General features: G+C 44.9%; 1 protein-coding gene across 2 annotated transcripts in view; it reads left to right on the top strand.

Moving 5' to 3' along the window:
* Window positions 1-7,867: 7,867 nt before the first annotated feature.
* Window positions 7,868-15,711, top strand: part of LOC137432815 (OCIA domain-containing protein 1) — a 31,285-nt gene continuing 23,441 nt past the window's right edge. The window contains exon 1 of one of the 2 annotated variants that reach the window (XM_068125046.2): window positions 7,868-8,109. In XM_068125046.2, coding sequence (XP_067981147.2) covers window positions 8,086-8,109 — 24 coding nt within the window. In that variant the 5' untranslated portion in view covers window positions 7,868-8,085. The remainder of the gene's footprint in view (window positions 8,110-15,711) is intronic. The other variant, XM_068125047.2, reaches the window with a different exon arrangement.

Raw genomic sequence — 15,711 nt, forward strand, 5'->3', positions numbered from 1 at the left:
GAAAGCAGGGCTAGGGATCACACTGACTGGTAGGCATCTGTTTATTTGTAGTACACATGGGTTTGCATATGTAGCTGTTTGTCCATCTCTTTTTTTTCCAACTCAGATGTGGATGTTTTCATGAGGATGGCAGCATTCTTGTATAGTACTGGTATTTCTGTTTGATACACTTTATTCTCCCTTTTTGACATTTGTTCCCAATGCAATACTTTGTAAATGAGTTACTGAAAGCAGTGTTTTGAAATGGGGTCCATGCATATAATTTGTAACGTCATTGGGGACAAATTTTACAATGATAAAATGATCATTACAATGTCCTGATGATGAGAGATAAATGTTTCTTTAAAATGTTGTTGCTATGCATATAGCCTATATGGATGGAATTTAAATTCCATGTCTGTTGGAAGTATTTTTTTGATGTGGTGTCATAATTCAACTTAATGTTAAACTTAATGTTGATATGGCACACAAATTAACAAGAACATTTCAAACTGGCACTTCATGTCAAAAAGGTTGCCGACCCCTGCTCTCGATGGTCACCTTTCCCCTTGTATAGAGGGACGAGGGTACTCAGTTCCCAATCCACTGGAATGTGGCCTTCTTTCACCGCCAGATTACAGATCTCTGTCATTCTCTTCATACCCCAACTTCCTGCTGCCTTCAACATAACTCCCACAACTCCCGTCGGCCCTCCCGCTTTTCCACTCTTCATTGCTTTTATCGCTTCCTCAACTTCCTTCTCAGTTATATTCTCTGCCGGTCCTAAAACTGGGTTACTCTCTATGTTGCCATCCCATTCATTCTCTGTATTCAACAGCATTTCCATATATCTTTTCCATCTTCCTTTAATTCCATCTGGGTCCACAACGATTTGTCCCACTTCATCCTTCAAGCAACTCACCCCCATCACATCACACCTCTCTTTCGCTATCTGCTTTGCAATCCTGAATACTTCTCTCTGACCCTCTTCCAAATCCAAGCGTTCTCCGAACATTTTCCTACATGCCGCCTGCGCCTTTGCTACCTCTTTCCTTGCAGCCTTCTTGGCTGCCTTATAACTTTCATGCTCTGCTGTTTCTGCTCCCGTACCCTTCGCCTTCTGCCACTCCTTGAACTTCTTCCTCTTCTCGTCAATCCTCTTTCCAACTTCATCATCCCACCACCATGTTTCCGAGTGCCTCGTTGGTCCTTTTGTCCATCCACATACCTCACCAACGGCTCCCAACAGACTAGCTTTCATTGACATCCAACCACTTTCAAGCTCAACCACATCATCCTCTACCCTGCTCAGCCTCTCTTGTAATGCCTCCCTTACTGTTACCTCTTTCAACCTCCACACCTTCATTCTCGGTTGGTACTTCACCCGCCGAGCTCTCCTCGCACCTTTCACCCTTATGTCGCAGACAACCAAGTGGTGCTGTGAAACAGAAATAAACTAAAATAGTAAAATAATAAATAATAAATAATAAATAAAATAAAACAACTAAAAATAATAAAACTAAGAAAACTAAGAAACTAAGAATTAATAAACCTAAAATACCATAAATATATATTATATAATACCCAAGCTTGTCATAACTTAAGGTACTAAAAGTATATATGTGATGTATTAGTCTTCAATAATCCAAAGTGGCAGCCATATTTAAATAGCATCACCCCATTATGATATGTTGGCACGAAAAAAAAAAGAAAGAAAAGGTGCCCCATAAAAGCTTCCATACATTGTGATGCTAGAACTTCCTGCTGCTCTTCCTAGAATTTGTTTTGACACATGTGGCAAACTAAGATGTGTTTCTGCAGAGATAATGATGATGTCATACCAGGCAAGTACTATCATAATATTAATGAAACATGTTATGTTTCAGATACAAATTATTAATATAACTGTTTTGATGTACTCATTGTAATTTAATGATTCTTGGACTAAGTGAGTGATAATAAAGGCTTTTCCTGGAACAGAATGTGATGGGAATTCCCCTGCTCATTCAATAACATCAACCGTGCTTTCTGATTTACACATTGATGCATTTCTCCAAAAGTCTGGGAGTTCCCTTGATCAGGTCAAGCATGCTGTGTCCGATGTAAATACAACTTGCAAGGAGCATAGGTATGATGACCTCAGAGCCGAGCACAATGAGCTTTTATCGATGATGGAGGCAGATGATCTGATAAAGAAGCTCGATGAGTTTTATCAAACTATGACAACAACACATCCCACATTCAAATTTGCAAGAGACTATGTGAAATTTGCTGAATGCATATGGATGTTCATACGCACGTCGCGCAACACGCACTGCTCACTGGAAGCTTCATCTTGAGTCGCTCAAAGCCCTGTGCAAGTACTTCTTTGCTCATGACTGACTCAGCTATGCACGAATGGTTCCTCTGTATCTTGTACAAATGGAGAAACTCGAGACAGGTGACCCTGACATCCATGCAGAATTTGTTGCTGGAAACTTCTGTGTCAACAAGAACGAAGTACCATTTTGCGCAATTGGTCCTGACCATGCGATTGAGCATGTCAACAAAATATTGAAAATTCAGGGTGGTTTGAAAGGGCTGACACAGCAGCCAGCAGCCATGGCAAGGTGGTTCCTCATTGCTCCTGAATTAAGTCGCCTAGCATCTGAAGCTAAACAGCACGTTGGAATTGTTGCAAAAAAACCTTCCCATCACCACGACCTAACATATGCTGTGTTGCAGAGGTTTCAGGCAAATGTACCAAAGTTGAAGACTGTGCTCGTGAATAATGATCCATTTAGCACATGTGAAGAGCAGGAGGATGCGTTACTGAATGTGATCACCAAAGCCTTGATGCTTGAGGCAGTAAAGCAAGCTGTAACACAACGTGATGTAATCGGACAACAGCTGTTTGATGCCTTTGTCCAACAGAGGATTATTCAGAGACAGATCAGCATCTGGAGTCGCATGAAAAAGGCGAGCCTTCCCATGTGGAAAACAACGAGGACTGTGAGGAAGACCAAGACAGCAAGTGAGTTGGTGTCACTACGAGATGATAGGGAATTGTTTGCCAGATTTCTAGGAGTGATGTTGTCACGACCTGATCTCGACCTAAAACCGAGCATTGGCGAGTATGAGTTTGCCCTGTCACCACGTGCACTCTTCACTCTTGATGGGAACATTCGGCCATGCACAGCTAAAAGCAAGCTGATGACTATACTGGAGAATCTTGCTCTTCCAGAAGAACCATCACCCACACAAGAGCCTGCACAAGAGCCCACACGAGAGCCAACGCCAGAGCGCACACAAGATCCCACGCACACAAGAGCATGTTGTCAACAAGGTTACAATCATTGATGGCATGGCCATTGTCCAGGCAATATTGGGAAAGCCTACGTGGGTGCGGACTGGAGCTGATCTCGGCAAGCATTTCATGAACATCATTGAAAGCAGGTCCAATGGCTATGATGAGGTTCATGTGATATTCGACAGGTACAACATTAAGAATTCTCTTAAAGAGAGAACACGCAAATTGCGCCAAGGAGGAAACACAAGCAGTGCAACATACATCATATCTGATTCGGCTCTTATCGAGAAGATACCACTGAAACAACTGCTGAACAGCAATGCCAACCAGCAAAATGTGTCACTGTACCTAGCCGCCTATCTACTGAAACATGCCGCATCTGACAAAACCTATGTCACCACACTGAATCAAGAATGCAAATCGAACAAACTAGCAGTCGATCACTTATACAGTGAACAAGAGGAAGCAGATACGCAGATGTTCCTGCATGCTCTAGATGCTACACGGAGAGGGGCATCGTCAATCTGCATACAGAGCCCTGATTCTGATGTTTTGGTCATTGGTGTGTGGTGCCTTGAGAATATATGCCTTGACACTACATTGATTGTCGGAACCAGCAGTAAGCGCCGAACCATCCAGTTGTGCAAGATTCATGATGCACTCCAGCAGCTCCCACATGACCTCATCCCTGCACTCACTGGATTTCATGCATTCACAGGATGTGACCAAACTGGAACATTCTGTGGGAAATCGAAGGTGTCATGCTGGAAAGCATTGTTGAAGTCGGATGGCAAAATCGTTAAAGCCTTCACCAACCTCAGCATAGGACCACACATGCAAGACAATGATGCTGATGAACTCGAGTGCTACACCTGCCAGCTGTACGTCGGGACAGTGATCACAACGCTCAAAGATATGCGCTGGTTTCTCTTCAGCAAGAAACAATATACAGATGAGAAACTGCCACCTACCAGAGCTGCTCTTGACCAGATGATTGCAAGGGCGAATTATTCGATTGCAAGTTTATTCTCATCCTTCTCGACCTCAGCGCCGCCTTTGACACCATCAATCACATCATCCTCCTTACCCGACTTGAAACCACCTTTAACATCACTGGCACTGCCCTTTCTTGGATCAAATCATACCTCTCCGACAAGCACCAGTTCATCTCCATCAATAACTGCAAATCCCCCACCGCTCCCCTCCCCCAAGGTGTCCCCCAAGGTTCAGTTATCGGTCCCCTCCTCTTCATCCTGTACCTGTTCCCCCTTGGTCACTTAATCCGTCGTCATGGTCTCCAATTCCACTGCTTTGCTGATGACATCCAGCTTATTCATTTCCGCCAAGTCAATTTCCACCACCACCCACTCTATCCTGACAAACTCCATCACTGAAATAAAATCCTGGCTTCAAATCAACTTCCTCAAACTAATCTATGATAAATCCGAAATAATCATTATTGGACCAAAAACGCTCACCAAATCCACCCGCAACTTCACCCTCAACATCGACGGCATCCCAGTATCCACCTCCCCTCACATCCGGAATCTTGGCATCATCTTTGACCAAACCCTCTCCTTCGACAAACACACTAAACAGATCACCAAGACAGCCTTCTTCCATCTGAAAAACATTGCCCGTCTCCGTCCATCCTTCTCTTCCACAGCTGCAGAAACCCTCATCCACGCCTTCATCACTTCCCGTCTGGACTACTGCAACAGCCTCCTCTCTGGTTCACCCTCAAATATCATCAATAAACTTCAATACATTCAGAACTCCGCTGCCCGTCTACTCACCCACTCCCGGGCCCGGGACCACATCACCCCCATCCTTCACAAGCTCCACTGGCTCCCCATCTCCCAGAGAATCCAGTACAAAATCCTCCTCCTGACCTACAAAGCCCTCCATAACCTGGCCCCATCCTACCTGACTGACCTCCTCTCCAGACACTCTCCCACCTGCACCCTCCGCTCTGCTGCTGCCAACCTCCTGTCCCCCCCCCCCCCCATCCGGACTCCTCACTCACCACATTCAAATCATCACTCAAGACCCACCTGTTCAACACCGCATTCAACCCCTGACCGTCTCTTCTCCTTCTCCTTCCTTTCTGTTTGGTTATTTAATTATGTATTTTTGTCTGTTGTCTTTGTTTTATGTACTATGTCAAAGCGTCTTTGGGTTTCTTGAAAAGCGCTATACAAAATAAATGTATTATTATTATTATTATTATTATTATTATTATTATTATTATTATTATTATGTAACTCTGGTGTGGAAACAGTGTGTTGTGCCATCACCTGAAGTGCTCGACCAGCAGATCATGGATGGTCGCTAGATGGAGAGCGACTCCAGCCTGTGGGTACCACCAAGCTTCCAGCTCCCCAAGCCATTCTGCAGCTTGTCAAGTGCAGATGTAAGGGCGACTGCTCATCGAGAAACTGTTCGTGTAAGAGACATAACCTTAGGTGTACAGACATGTGTGTTGGATGTGATGCAGCCTGTGAAAACAGAGAAATTTGTGGTCCTATTACAACGGATTCTGACATTGACGAGAGTGAACTAGCATTGTAGATCCTGAATAATGTAATATATTAGCTCCTTTCTGATATATACTGTGAAGAGATGTTCAGTTAAATAAGGAAATGTATTATATATGTAGTGAAGACTTGGGAAACTTTGGATTTTGAAACATTACTATTTTGAAAAAAATAATATTTACAGTAGGAGATTTGCTATAAATATGTTAAATATAATTTTAAAATGCACAAATCTCAACAAGTACCTGATAAATTACATAATTCCTTGTATGCTGTGGTAGAGTGGTGGATTATGTTCAATTTAATTTTCTTGCATAAATTTGCATAATAATTTGCTAATTTGCATATTTCATTTCTAATGTTCACACTAATTTGGATAATTTAGCCTTGAATATTTATGTTCCAACCTAAGAACACCATTTCCATTCTGATTTGCTTGTTTTTCAACTGTTAACATGATTTATAATAAATATGCATATACAACTGCTAATTTGCATATTTTGTCACAATTTGCATAGTAATCTGCATGATGAAGACTGGAAAGTTTTTTTTTTTATCATTCAGCAGACGAATTACATCCTAAAAATACTGCTTACAAACTTTTAACACAACATTCCAAAAGAATTTACAATTTTCAGAATTTAAACGTATATTTATGACGTCATACTAATTTGCATAAAAAATACAGAAAATACCATTAAAAAAATTGGTGACAATTTTTTTCCAATTACTAACATATCAAAGATCAAATTTATGCAAAGAAACAAAAATGATCATGCAAGGCCCACGGAATGACATGGCCCCAAACTATTTCCTCCCCACACCCATTAAATTGTCCAAGTCACTAATTCACTAATTCACCCAAGTGAATTTTCCCAAGGTAATTCACCCGCTAATTCACCCCAGATCCACCTTGTTTGAAATTCCAACTTCTTTCCTGGAAGTCCTGGCAGTGTCCATATGTTTTATACCTCTCTCACCCCCCCCCCCCCCCTTCCCATGCCTCCCCCCCAAAGCCCTCTCCCTCCCACAGATCTCTCGATGTCTCCATGTCTCTCGGTCCCTGCTCTCAAATGTTGTGTTTGTGTCCTTCCCCCTCTCTCCCCATCTTGTCTACCGCTCCCGATGTTATATGTTTTATGTGTCGGTTTGTCTTTCTGTGTGAATAATGTTCGCTCTTTCACGAGCCTCGATCTTGTGTGCAACATCAACAACAAAAATAAATAAATAAATAAATAAATAAAGGTCTCCCTGTATTTTGTCCTTCAACCCTGCCTGCCCTCCACACAAAAAAACCCCCAAAAAGCGGTAAAAAAGTGGTAATCGCTTGAAGAGCGGTTCATTCGGACCACTGGCTTGGCAAGCGATAGCAAGCTGCTTTCCAACGGAACACCCAAAGTATGCTCGTTCCTGCGTGCTGGAGCCTGGAGCCAGGGTGTGTTCTCTCTTTCCTGAAACTACACCCACAATTTCATTGAAACTTGAACACAACCTTCATCATCGCCTCATCGGTCATGTACCAATGTTTGTTCACGACATTATAAAAATCGGGATCTGGGGGGGGGGGGGGGGGGAAGGAGGGGCTGATGTTATTTTTTCACTACGTGGAGGTAGGGGCTGCTCATGCTCATTACCTGCGGCACTAAAGGTAGATGGAGGTTATGGTTTCACCCCTGTCTGCCCGTTTGTCTGTTTGTGAACAAGATATCTCAAAAGGTTGTGGACGGATTCGGACGAAATTCGGCAGAGATGTAGCGTATGCCAAAAGGACGAAATGATTAGATTTTGGTGAAGTTCCGGATCCGGCTAGTATAATTTTTTAAGTGATTCTTCACCATTGAGTGATATGGCCAACCAGGTGGAGGTGTGCTCTCCACTGAGTTCCGTTCTCACTGAAGTTACATCACTCGTTGTGAACAATGGAGTGCGCCCAATCCGTCTGTCCCGTCTCTCATTTCGCACTAAAATATTCTCCTGAAATTTCCTTTCACTTTACTCTCTTCGTGTGAACCAAACGTATTACGTATGTTTCTGTGAGGGCATTGGTTTTGGTAAAGTACGTACGCAAAACGCGTCCGAGTGTCAGGAAGCAATGATCCATCCTAACGTGGACATGGCGAGGTAAATGATGATGGCGTCTTAATTACATTTAATTATATAACGAGACGGGAAATTCGTTAATCACCTGAGAAAGACAATTAAATTAAAGGAATTCCAGATTTAATTACCGGATTTCGCGGGAATTAAAGACTTTTCCGGACGTCCGGTTCGAAGGACGTAATGGCGTTCGGCGGGAGTGATCAGGTGGGTTGAAGCGAGAGTGAAAGTGTTTGTCTGGACTAATCTACGGTTAACATTTTGAACCGCTGTGCGGATCCTCTCGATCCTGTTCATATGAATCCTTCAGTAGAGAAGGACGAACAAACGATCACGGTTAATGGTCATGGTGTTTGTGTCCAAGTTGATATCAGGATCAGGTTGATGAGACTGGCGCGTTGCGAAAGATGTGGTATGTGTCGTGTGTATGTCTATGTGTCATGTGTGCATGTGTATATGTGTCGTGTGTGCATGTGTATATGTGTGCATGTGTATATCAATGTGTCGTGTGTGCATGTGTATATGTGTGCATGTGTATATCAATGTGTCATGTGTATATGTGTGTATGTGTGCATGTGTATATGTGTGTATGTGTGCATGTGTATATGTGTGCATGTGTCATGTGTATATGTGTATATTTCGTGTGTGTGTGTGTGTGTGTGTGTGTGTGTGTGTGTGTGTGTGTGTGTGTGTGTGTGTGTGTGTGTGTGTGTGTGTGTGTGTGTGTGTGTGTGTGTGTGTGTGTGTGTTTTTATAGTTGTTGTGTTATCACTTTTCCTCATGTTTAATGATAAACCCTTTCAGTGGAGCTGTGTAAATACATTATGATTTAATAAGTGTATTTAGGTATTTATAACCAAACGTAAATGTGCAAGTTTGCAAGTGACTGTTTAATTACTGTTTCTATTTTGTGTGACTTCAAATGCCCTTTTGCATCGTAACCTCCAATTTGAATCAAAAAGAAGACGAACATCAACACCAACAAAATTATTGTGACATTAATTTAATCATCTCAGGATGTTCATTCATGTTCATTCTCCCGCTCGTTGCCACACACATACATACACACATTCACACAGACACACACGGACATGGGTACACACACTCATATATACATACACACACATACACACACACACACACACACACACACACACACACACACACACACACACACACACACACACACACACACACACACACACACACATTGTGAACAGCAATGGAAAACATTGCAAAACACAGCAATGGAAAGGCTGGTGTTGGCTTAGCGGTTAGGGTGCCGGCTTGGGATCCTAGGATCCTGGGTTCGAATCCCGGTCGATCGCTGAATTAACGCCAGGGGGGTTGCCTAGGGTTAGGGGTCGAGGCCTGTCATCCTTCCGAGGTCGGCAAATTGAGTACCAGCTTGCTGGGATGAATGATCCCGGTGTGTACCCCTGCTCAGAATAGGTACACCGTATCCCTGCGCATCGTAAGAGCGTGACCAAGGGTTGGCGTCAGGAAGGGCATCCGGCCATAAAAACATTGCCTCAAACAGGGAACCATGATTGTCATGGGGCCCGCAAGGCTAACCCCTGCTCTAGTGGGGAAAATGGCCTTAAAACGATCATTCATTCAATGGAAAACAAAATTCTGTTTTGGGTTATTTCATGACCGATTGTTATCTTCTCTGTTCTAAGAAACTGCTCATAAACGCTGAGGTTACCTGTTCGGGAATGTTTTTATTGCAGTTGTTATTAATTGTTGTTGTTAGTTTGTCAATGGACATTTGTACGTCTCCTCTCGTCTCATGAATTTCATTTGCACTTTTCTGCTGAGTTTGGTTCTTGTCCAGGGTGATAGTTATTTTTGACCTCATCCATGTCTGATGCTTTGTTTTCTCCTCTTCCCCTTCTGCTTGTTCATATCCTTGTTCATTCATTCCCCCTTCTTGTTGCCCCGTTCATTTCCCCACTACTTTTCCTGTTCATTTCCCCACTACTTTTCCTGTTCATTTCCCCACTACTTTTCCCGTTCATTCGCCCACTAGTTGCCCCGTTAATCTCCCCTGCTAGTTGCGTTGTTCATCAGTCCCACTAGTTGCCCCGTCCATTGCCCTGCTCGTTGCGTTGTTCATCAGTCCCACTAGTTGCCCCGTCCATTGCCCTGCTAGTTGCCCCGTTCATTCCCCCGCTCGTTGCCCCGTTCATTCCCCCGCTAGTTACCGTGTTCATTCCCCCACTAGTTGCCCCGCTAGTTGCCCTGTTCATTGCCCCGCCAGTTACCCTGTTCATTGCCCCGTGCATTGCCCCGCTAATTGCCCCATTCATGCCCCCGCTAGTTGCCCCGTTCATGACCCCATAGTTGCCCTGTTCATTGCCCCGCTAGTTGCCCTGCTAGTTGCCCTGTTCATGCCCCCACTACTTGCCCTGTTCATGACCCCGCTAGTTGCCCCGTTCATCCCCCCGCTATTTGCCCTGTTCATCCCCCCCGCTATTTGCCCCGTTCATGCCCCCGCTATTTGCCCTGTTCATGCCCCCGCTAGTTGCCCCGTTCATTGCCCCGCTAGTTGCGTTGTTCATCAGTCCCTCTCGTTGCCCCGTCCATTGCCCTGCTAGTTGCGTTGTTCATCAGTCCCACTAGTTGCCCCGTCCATTGCCCTGCTAGTTGCGTTGTTCATCAGTCCCACTAGTTGCCCCGTCCATTGCCCTGCTAGTTGCCCCGTTCATTCCCCCGCTCGTTGCCCCGTTCATTCCCCCGCTAGTTACCGTGTTCATTCCCCCACTAGTTGCCCCGCTAGTTGCCCTGTTCATTGCCCCGACAGTTAGCCTGTTCATTGCCCCGCTAGTTGCCCCGTGCATTGCCCCGCTAGTTGCCCCGTTCATGCCCCCGCTAGTTGCCCCGTTCATGCCCCCGCTAGTTGCCCCATTCATGACCCCATAGTTGCCCTGTTCATTGCCCTGCTAGTTGCCCTGTTCATGCCCCCGCTACTTGCCCCGTTCATGACCCCGCTAGTAGGGTGCACACGGTGCCCCTTTAAATATTTTTTAAAATAGAATCAATCTGTCCCTGGTCTCATTGTATTCCTATACCAAAATAAGAAAGCCAGGCAAACTTTCAAGAAGATTGGAAACTATTTTTGTGTCCCACCACTGCTTTGAATATTCACTGGCAAAAACAAATAAACGGCAATAAACGCTTGCAGAAATAGGTGGTATACATACAAAGGACACATGTAGGGATTTATTTTGTTAGCAAACATCGACAGAAAATATTAATGCATGACAGACATAGTTCAGATATTGATATAAAGTACATTTTATATTCCTTCACAAGTTCACACATGTATTCAACAATGTATTAATTGAACATAATGGCCAATTTGGCTAACATACACAAAACAGAAAGGCAACAAACTCATGAATCAGCTGCTTATGACTTTTGGTCCAACAATGTCTTTATTGTCCCTGACTTTTATCATCTGGTTCAGTTGTCCTTTTTCTCAGACTGGGCCTCATCTTTCTGTTCTCTTCAACAACTTGGAGAACATTCTGATAGTGCTCTTCACCGCGAGCAGCTGCCAAGAAGTCGGAGCTCAGCTTCACGCCTCGTTCTGCTGAATCATTCACTACATTGATTGCTCCAACATTGATCAAGGCATTCTTGGAGAATTCTGATTCAGGCCACTCGGAAACATCCAGGGACAGGAACCCTGCTTCCAGCTTCAGAACATGTAAGAAAAACCATGAATCTTCGGTGACAAAGTCAGCAAGTTTTGAGCCGAGATTGACTTCTGTTGGGAACCTTGGTTTGCCGAAGCCTGTTCCGAAACGATTCTCAGGAAGCTGGCGCGGTGTGTCAGGTCTTTTTTGGAGCAGTTGGTCTGCAAGTAGGCAACACTCATGAGCTGGGGTGTTACTGCTGAATAGTGCCAGTGGTATTAGCTCTCCGGTAAGGTACCACAGGTGTCGACTGAACGCCTTCAGTGCGCTACTGGCCACTATGGTGTTGAGTTCCTGATACCGTAGCAGCTTCTTGTACAGGAGGAGGTCATTCCAGGGCGCATCTACACTGATGGAGCATTGCATCCACCAAGTGGAATAGACGAGTGTTGCAAAGGTGACGAATTCTGTGAGCTTCTTTCCCTGGTGCTTGGCTGTTATTGTTCCAGATGGGAGATCCTGGATTTGTGTCTCAAACAGGCAGATTTTCGAACAGTAGATCAATTTTGCCATCCACCTAGCTTCGTGTAAGGCACCAGGATGCTGAAATGTTGTAGTAGGGTAGTCAGGATCGAGATAGACTGCACACAGCTGTAGAAATTATTTGTAGTCGTCCCGTTTCTGGTCAACTTGTGATGTCACGAGTTGCAAGGTTTCTGCACGCCATTCATCAATTAGATCTTTACCTTCCTCGAGAAATGACGCTAACTGTATTCGGTGCAGTGGCTGATCGCTCTCATGGGGAACCAAGTTCCAATTTTTCCTGAGACGAGTGAACAGCATGACATCTGGAGACTTGGATGTCTCGATCTTGAGATCCTCAAACACGTGCGTAAGAATGACTTCTCCTACGTGATGCCGACAACCAGACCACAAAAGTGGACGTTCTAGGGTTTCCTGTATCTGAATGCATGCTGCGGACACATGCCCTGTGTTGCTAGCGGTCGTATCAAACACCATGTTGCAAATGGAGTCTGTGCAGTTCCAACTGCACAGCAAATTGGATTTTGTCTTTCCCTCGCGGTCCCCATGTACTGTCTTTGTCTTTCCCTCGCGGTCCCCATGTGCTGATTTTGTCTTTCCCTCACGGTCCCCATGTACTGTCTTTGTCTTTCCCTCGCGGTCCCCATGTGCTGTCTTTGTCTTTCCCTCGCGGTCCCCCTGTACTGTCTTTGTCTTTCCCTCGCGGTCCCCATGTGCTGTTTTTGTCTTTCCCTCGTGGTCCCACTGTACTGTCTTTGTCTTTCCCTCGCGGTCCCCATGTGCTGTTTTTGTCTTTCCCTCGTGGTCCCACTGTACTGTCTTTGTCTTTCCCTCGCGGTCCCCATGTGCTGTTTTTGTCTTTCCCTCGCGGTCCCCCTGTACTGTCTTTGTCTTTCCCTCGCGGTCCCCATGTGCTGATTTTGTCTTTCCCTCGCGGTCCCCATGTACTGTCTTTGTCTTTCCCTCGCGGTCCCCCTGTACTGTCTTTGTCTTTCCCTCGCGGTCCCCATGTGCTGTCTTTGTCTTTCCCTCGTGGTCCCCATGTGCTGTCTTTGTCTTTCCCTCGTGGTCCCCATGTGCTGTCTTTGTCTTTCCCTCGTGGTCCCACTGTACTGTCTTTGTCTTTCCCTCGTGGTCCCCCAGTGCTGTCTTTGTCTTTCCCTCGTGGTCCCCATGTGCTGTCTTTGTCTTTCCCTCGTGGTCCCCATGTGCTGTCTTTGTCTTTCCCTCGTGGTCCCCATGTGCTGTCTTTGTCTTTCCCTTGTGGTCCCCATGTGCTGTCTTTTGTCTTTCCCTCGCGGTTGTCAGCTCTTTCACGAGCCTCGATTCAGTATAGAAAAAAAAAAAAAAAAAAAAAAAAAAAAAAAAAAAAAAAAAAAAAAAAAAAAAAAAAAAAAAAAAAAAAAAAAAAAAATCAAATGTGAGCTTTGAAATGATTTCTCCAGATTTTGTATCAGTTCCAGGTTTGTAAGCAGGCACACCAAGAACCTTGATGTCTGTCACATCTCCAACCGCCACAGTCAGCCGCTCCTCATTTTCATATTTATTTGTGAGCGAGGGAAGCAGCTTGCCATCCCAGTGAAGAGAAGCAAACTGTGGAACATCCCACTTCTCCTGGTAACTTTCAGCTATTTGCTTTCTGATTTCTCGTCTGGATTTATCAGCCACAGCATACGATGTATATACTTTGGACACATCCCCTCCAGCTTCCTGGACGAATGCCTCAGTGAAAGCAGCCTGTTGTGATGGAGTCATCTTCATTCTGGTAGCAAGTGCAACCATTTTGGGGGATTTCATGATGTTATGAGGTATGAAAGCCTCTGTCCCAGAATGTACCACTCGTCTGTGCTTTCTTCTCGGATGTGTATCCATAGAGGTTCCTGGCAAGAGATCCACTCCATCCTCGGTGTCACCAGGATCAGTATCAGAACTGCTCTCAAATGTTGCTGTAGCAGTTAACTCCGCCATCTCAGCTTCTGCCTTTTCTTGCCTTCGTCTGTCCAGAAGCTTGCGTTGTTCTGATCTCTGTTTCTGTTTCGCGAGGGAAGTGTCAAAACCTCCAAAGCTAGCAATACGATCTGTCTTCATGGACTGCAGGAATTTGATGTCCTCAGGAGTTTTCATTTTCTCTTCAGCATCAAGCGGCCAGAGTGGGAATGTTTTGGAAAGATCCTGCTCATGTTCATGGACTTTGCTCAAAACAGTTGGCATGTCACGGCGACTTTTGGGGATTTGTCTTAGTTTGGAGTTCTCATCGTGCAGCTTCAAGATCTTTTCACATGCTTTGCGATCACATATCAAAGGAACGTTTGCTTTCTCATAAAAAGGCTGAATCTTTGCAAGCACCAGCTTGGAACAATCCCACTTGGTTTTGTTGGAAGAATATCCATCCTGTATATGGAATATCAGACACCGAAGGACCTGTAGTGCTGTAGGCAAGCGAGATCCAGTTATTTCTGAATCAACGTCCGTGATCGATTGACCTAGTGCAAATATCTCAGAAGAGTTTCTTGTTTTCATTCTACTAGATCCTGCTGCAGTTGCTGGCGAGCCTGGCGTAGATTCATGCTGGAGTTCATCAGTTAAGCAGATATCAAGAACACCAGCATCTTGTGATGATTTATCCTCCTCCATAATATTTCCTCTCTGCTAGTAATTCTGGCAGCGCACACAAACGTATCACAAATGTGTGTCAATATCTACAACTGGGTAATAGCATCTGTGTCATGACAGGCCAAAGGCAAACATGTCAGCTACATCAGGATCAGTTCCTGCATAATGCATATACTTGCTACAGAGCAGATCAGTCAATCAGCTCATATTGTGACTGCATTGTTATGTCTAGACAATGTCTAGACTGTGCATGTCTAAAAATAGCCCAAATCTAGCAGCAGTTTTCATGGCAACTGTCTGGACATTTCATCCCTGGCATTTCTATTTACAACTTTACACAGGTAAATCAATTCACATTGAAGTCTCAAGAAAAAACAACAACAAATAATGATACTAGTGCTGGAATTAAAGACAGCCTATTTACCATAATATTGTTATAATGGCGGCTTATGGCCATTTTTGTGGAAATATTCAAGTGAATGGTGGGACACATAAATAGAGTCCAATTTTCATAAAAATTGACTAGGACTAATATTTTAATGATTGGAACAAAATAAAAACAGGGACAGGGCAATATGCTCATATGGGGGCACTGTGTGCACCCTACCCGCTAGTTGCCCCGTTCATTGCCCCCGCTATTTGCCCTGTTCACCCCCCCCCCCCCCCCCCCCCGCTATTTGCCCCGTTCATCCCCCCCGCTATTTGCCCTGTTGATTGCCCCGCTATTTGCCCCGTTCATTGTCCCGTTCATTGCCCCGCTAGTTGCCCCGTTCATTGCCCCACTAGTTGCCCCGTTCATTGCCCCACTAGTTGCCCCGTTCATGCCCCCGCTATTTGCCCTGTTGATTGCCCCGCTATTTGCCCCGCTAGTTGCCCCGTTCATTGCCCCGCTAGTTGCCCCGTTCATTGCCCCGCTAGTTGCCCCGTTCATTGCCCCGCTAGTTGCCCCGTTCATGCCCCCACTATTTGCCCCGTTCATTGCCCCCACTAGTTGCCCATTCATTGCCCC

The sequence above is a fragment of the Myxine glutinosa genome, chromosome 8 (assembly GCF_964187855.1).
Source record: "Myxine glutinosa chromosome 8, kmMyxGlut1.1, whole genome shotgun sequence".
Taxonomy (NCBI): Eukaryota; Metazoa; Chordata; class Myxini; order Myxiniformes; family Myxinidae; genus Myxine; species Myxine glutinosa.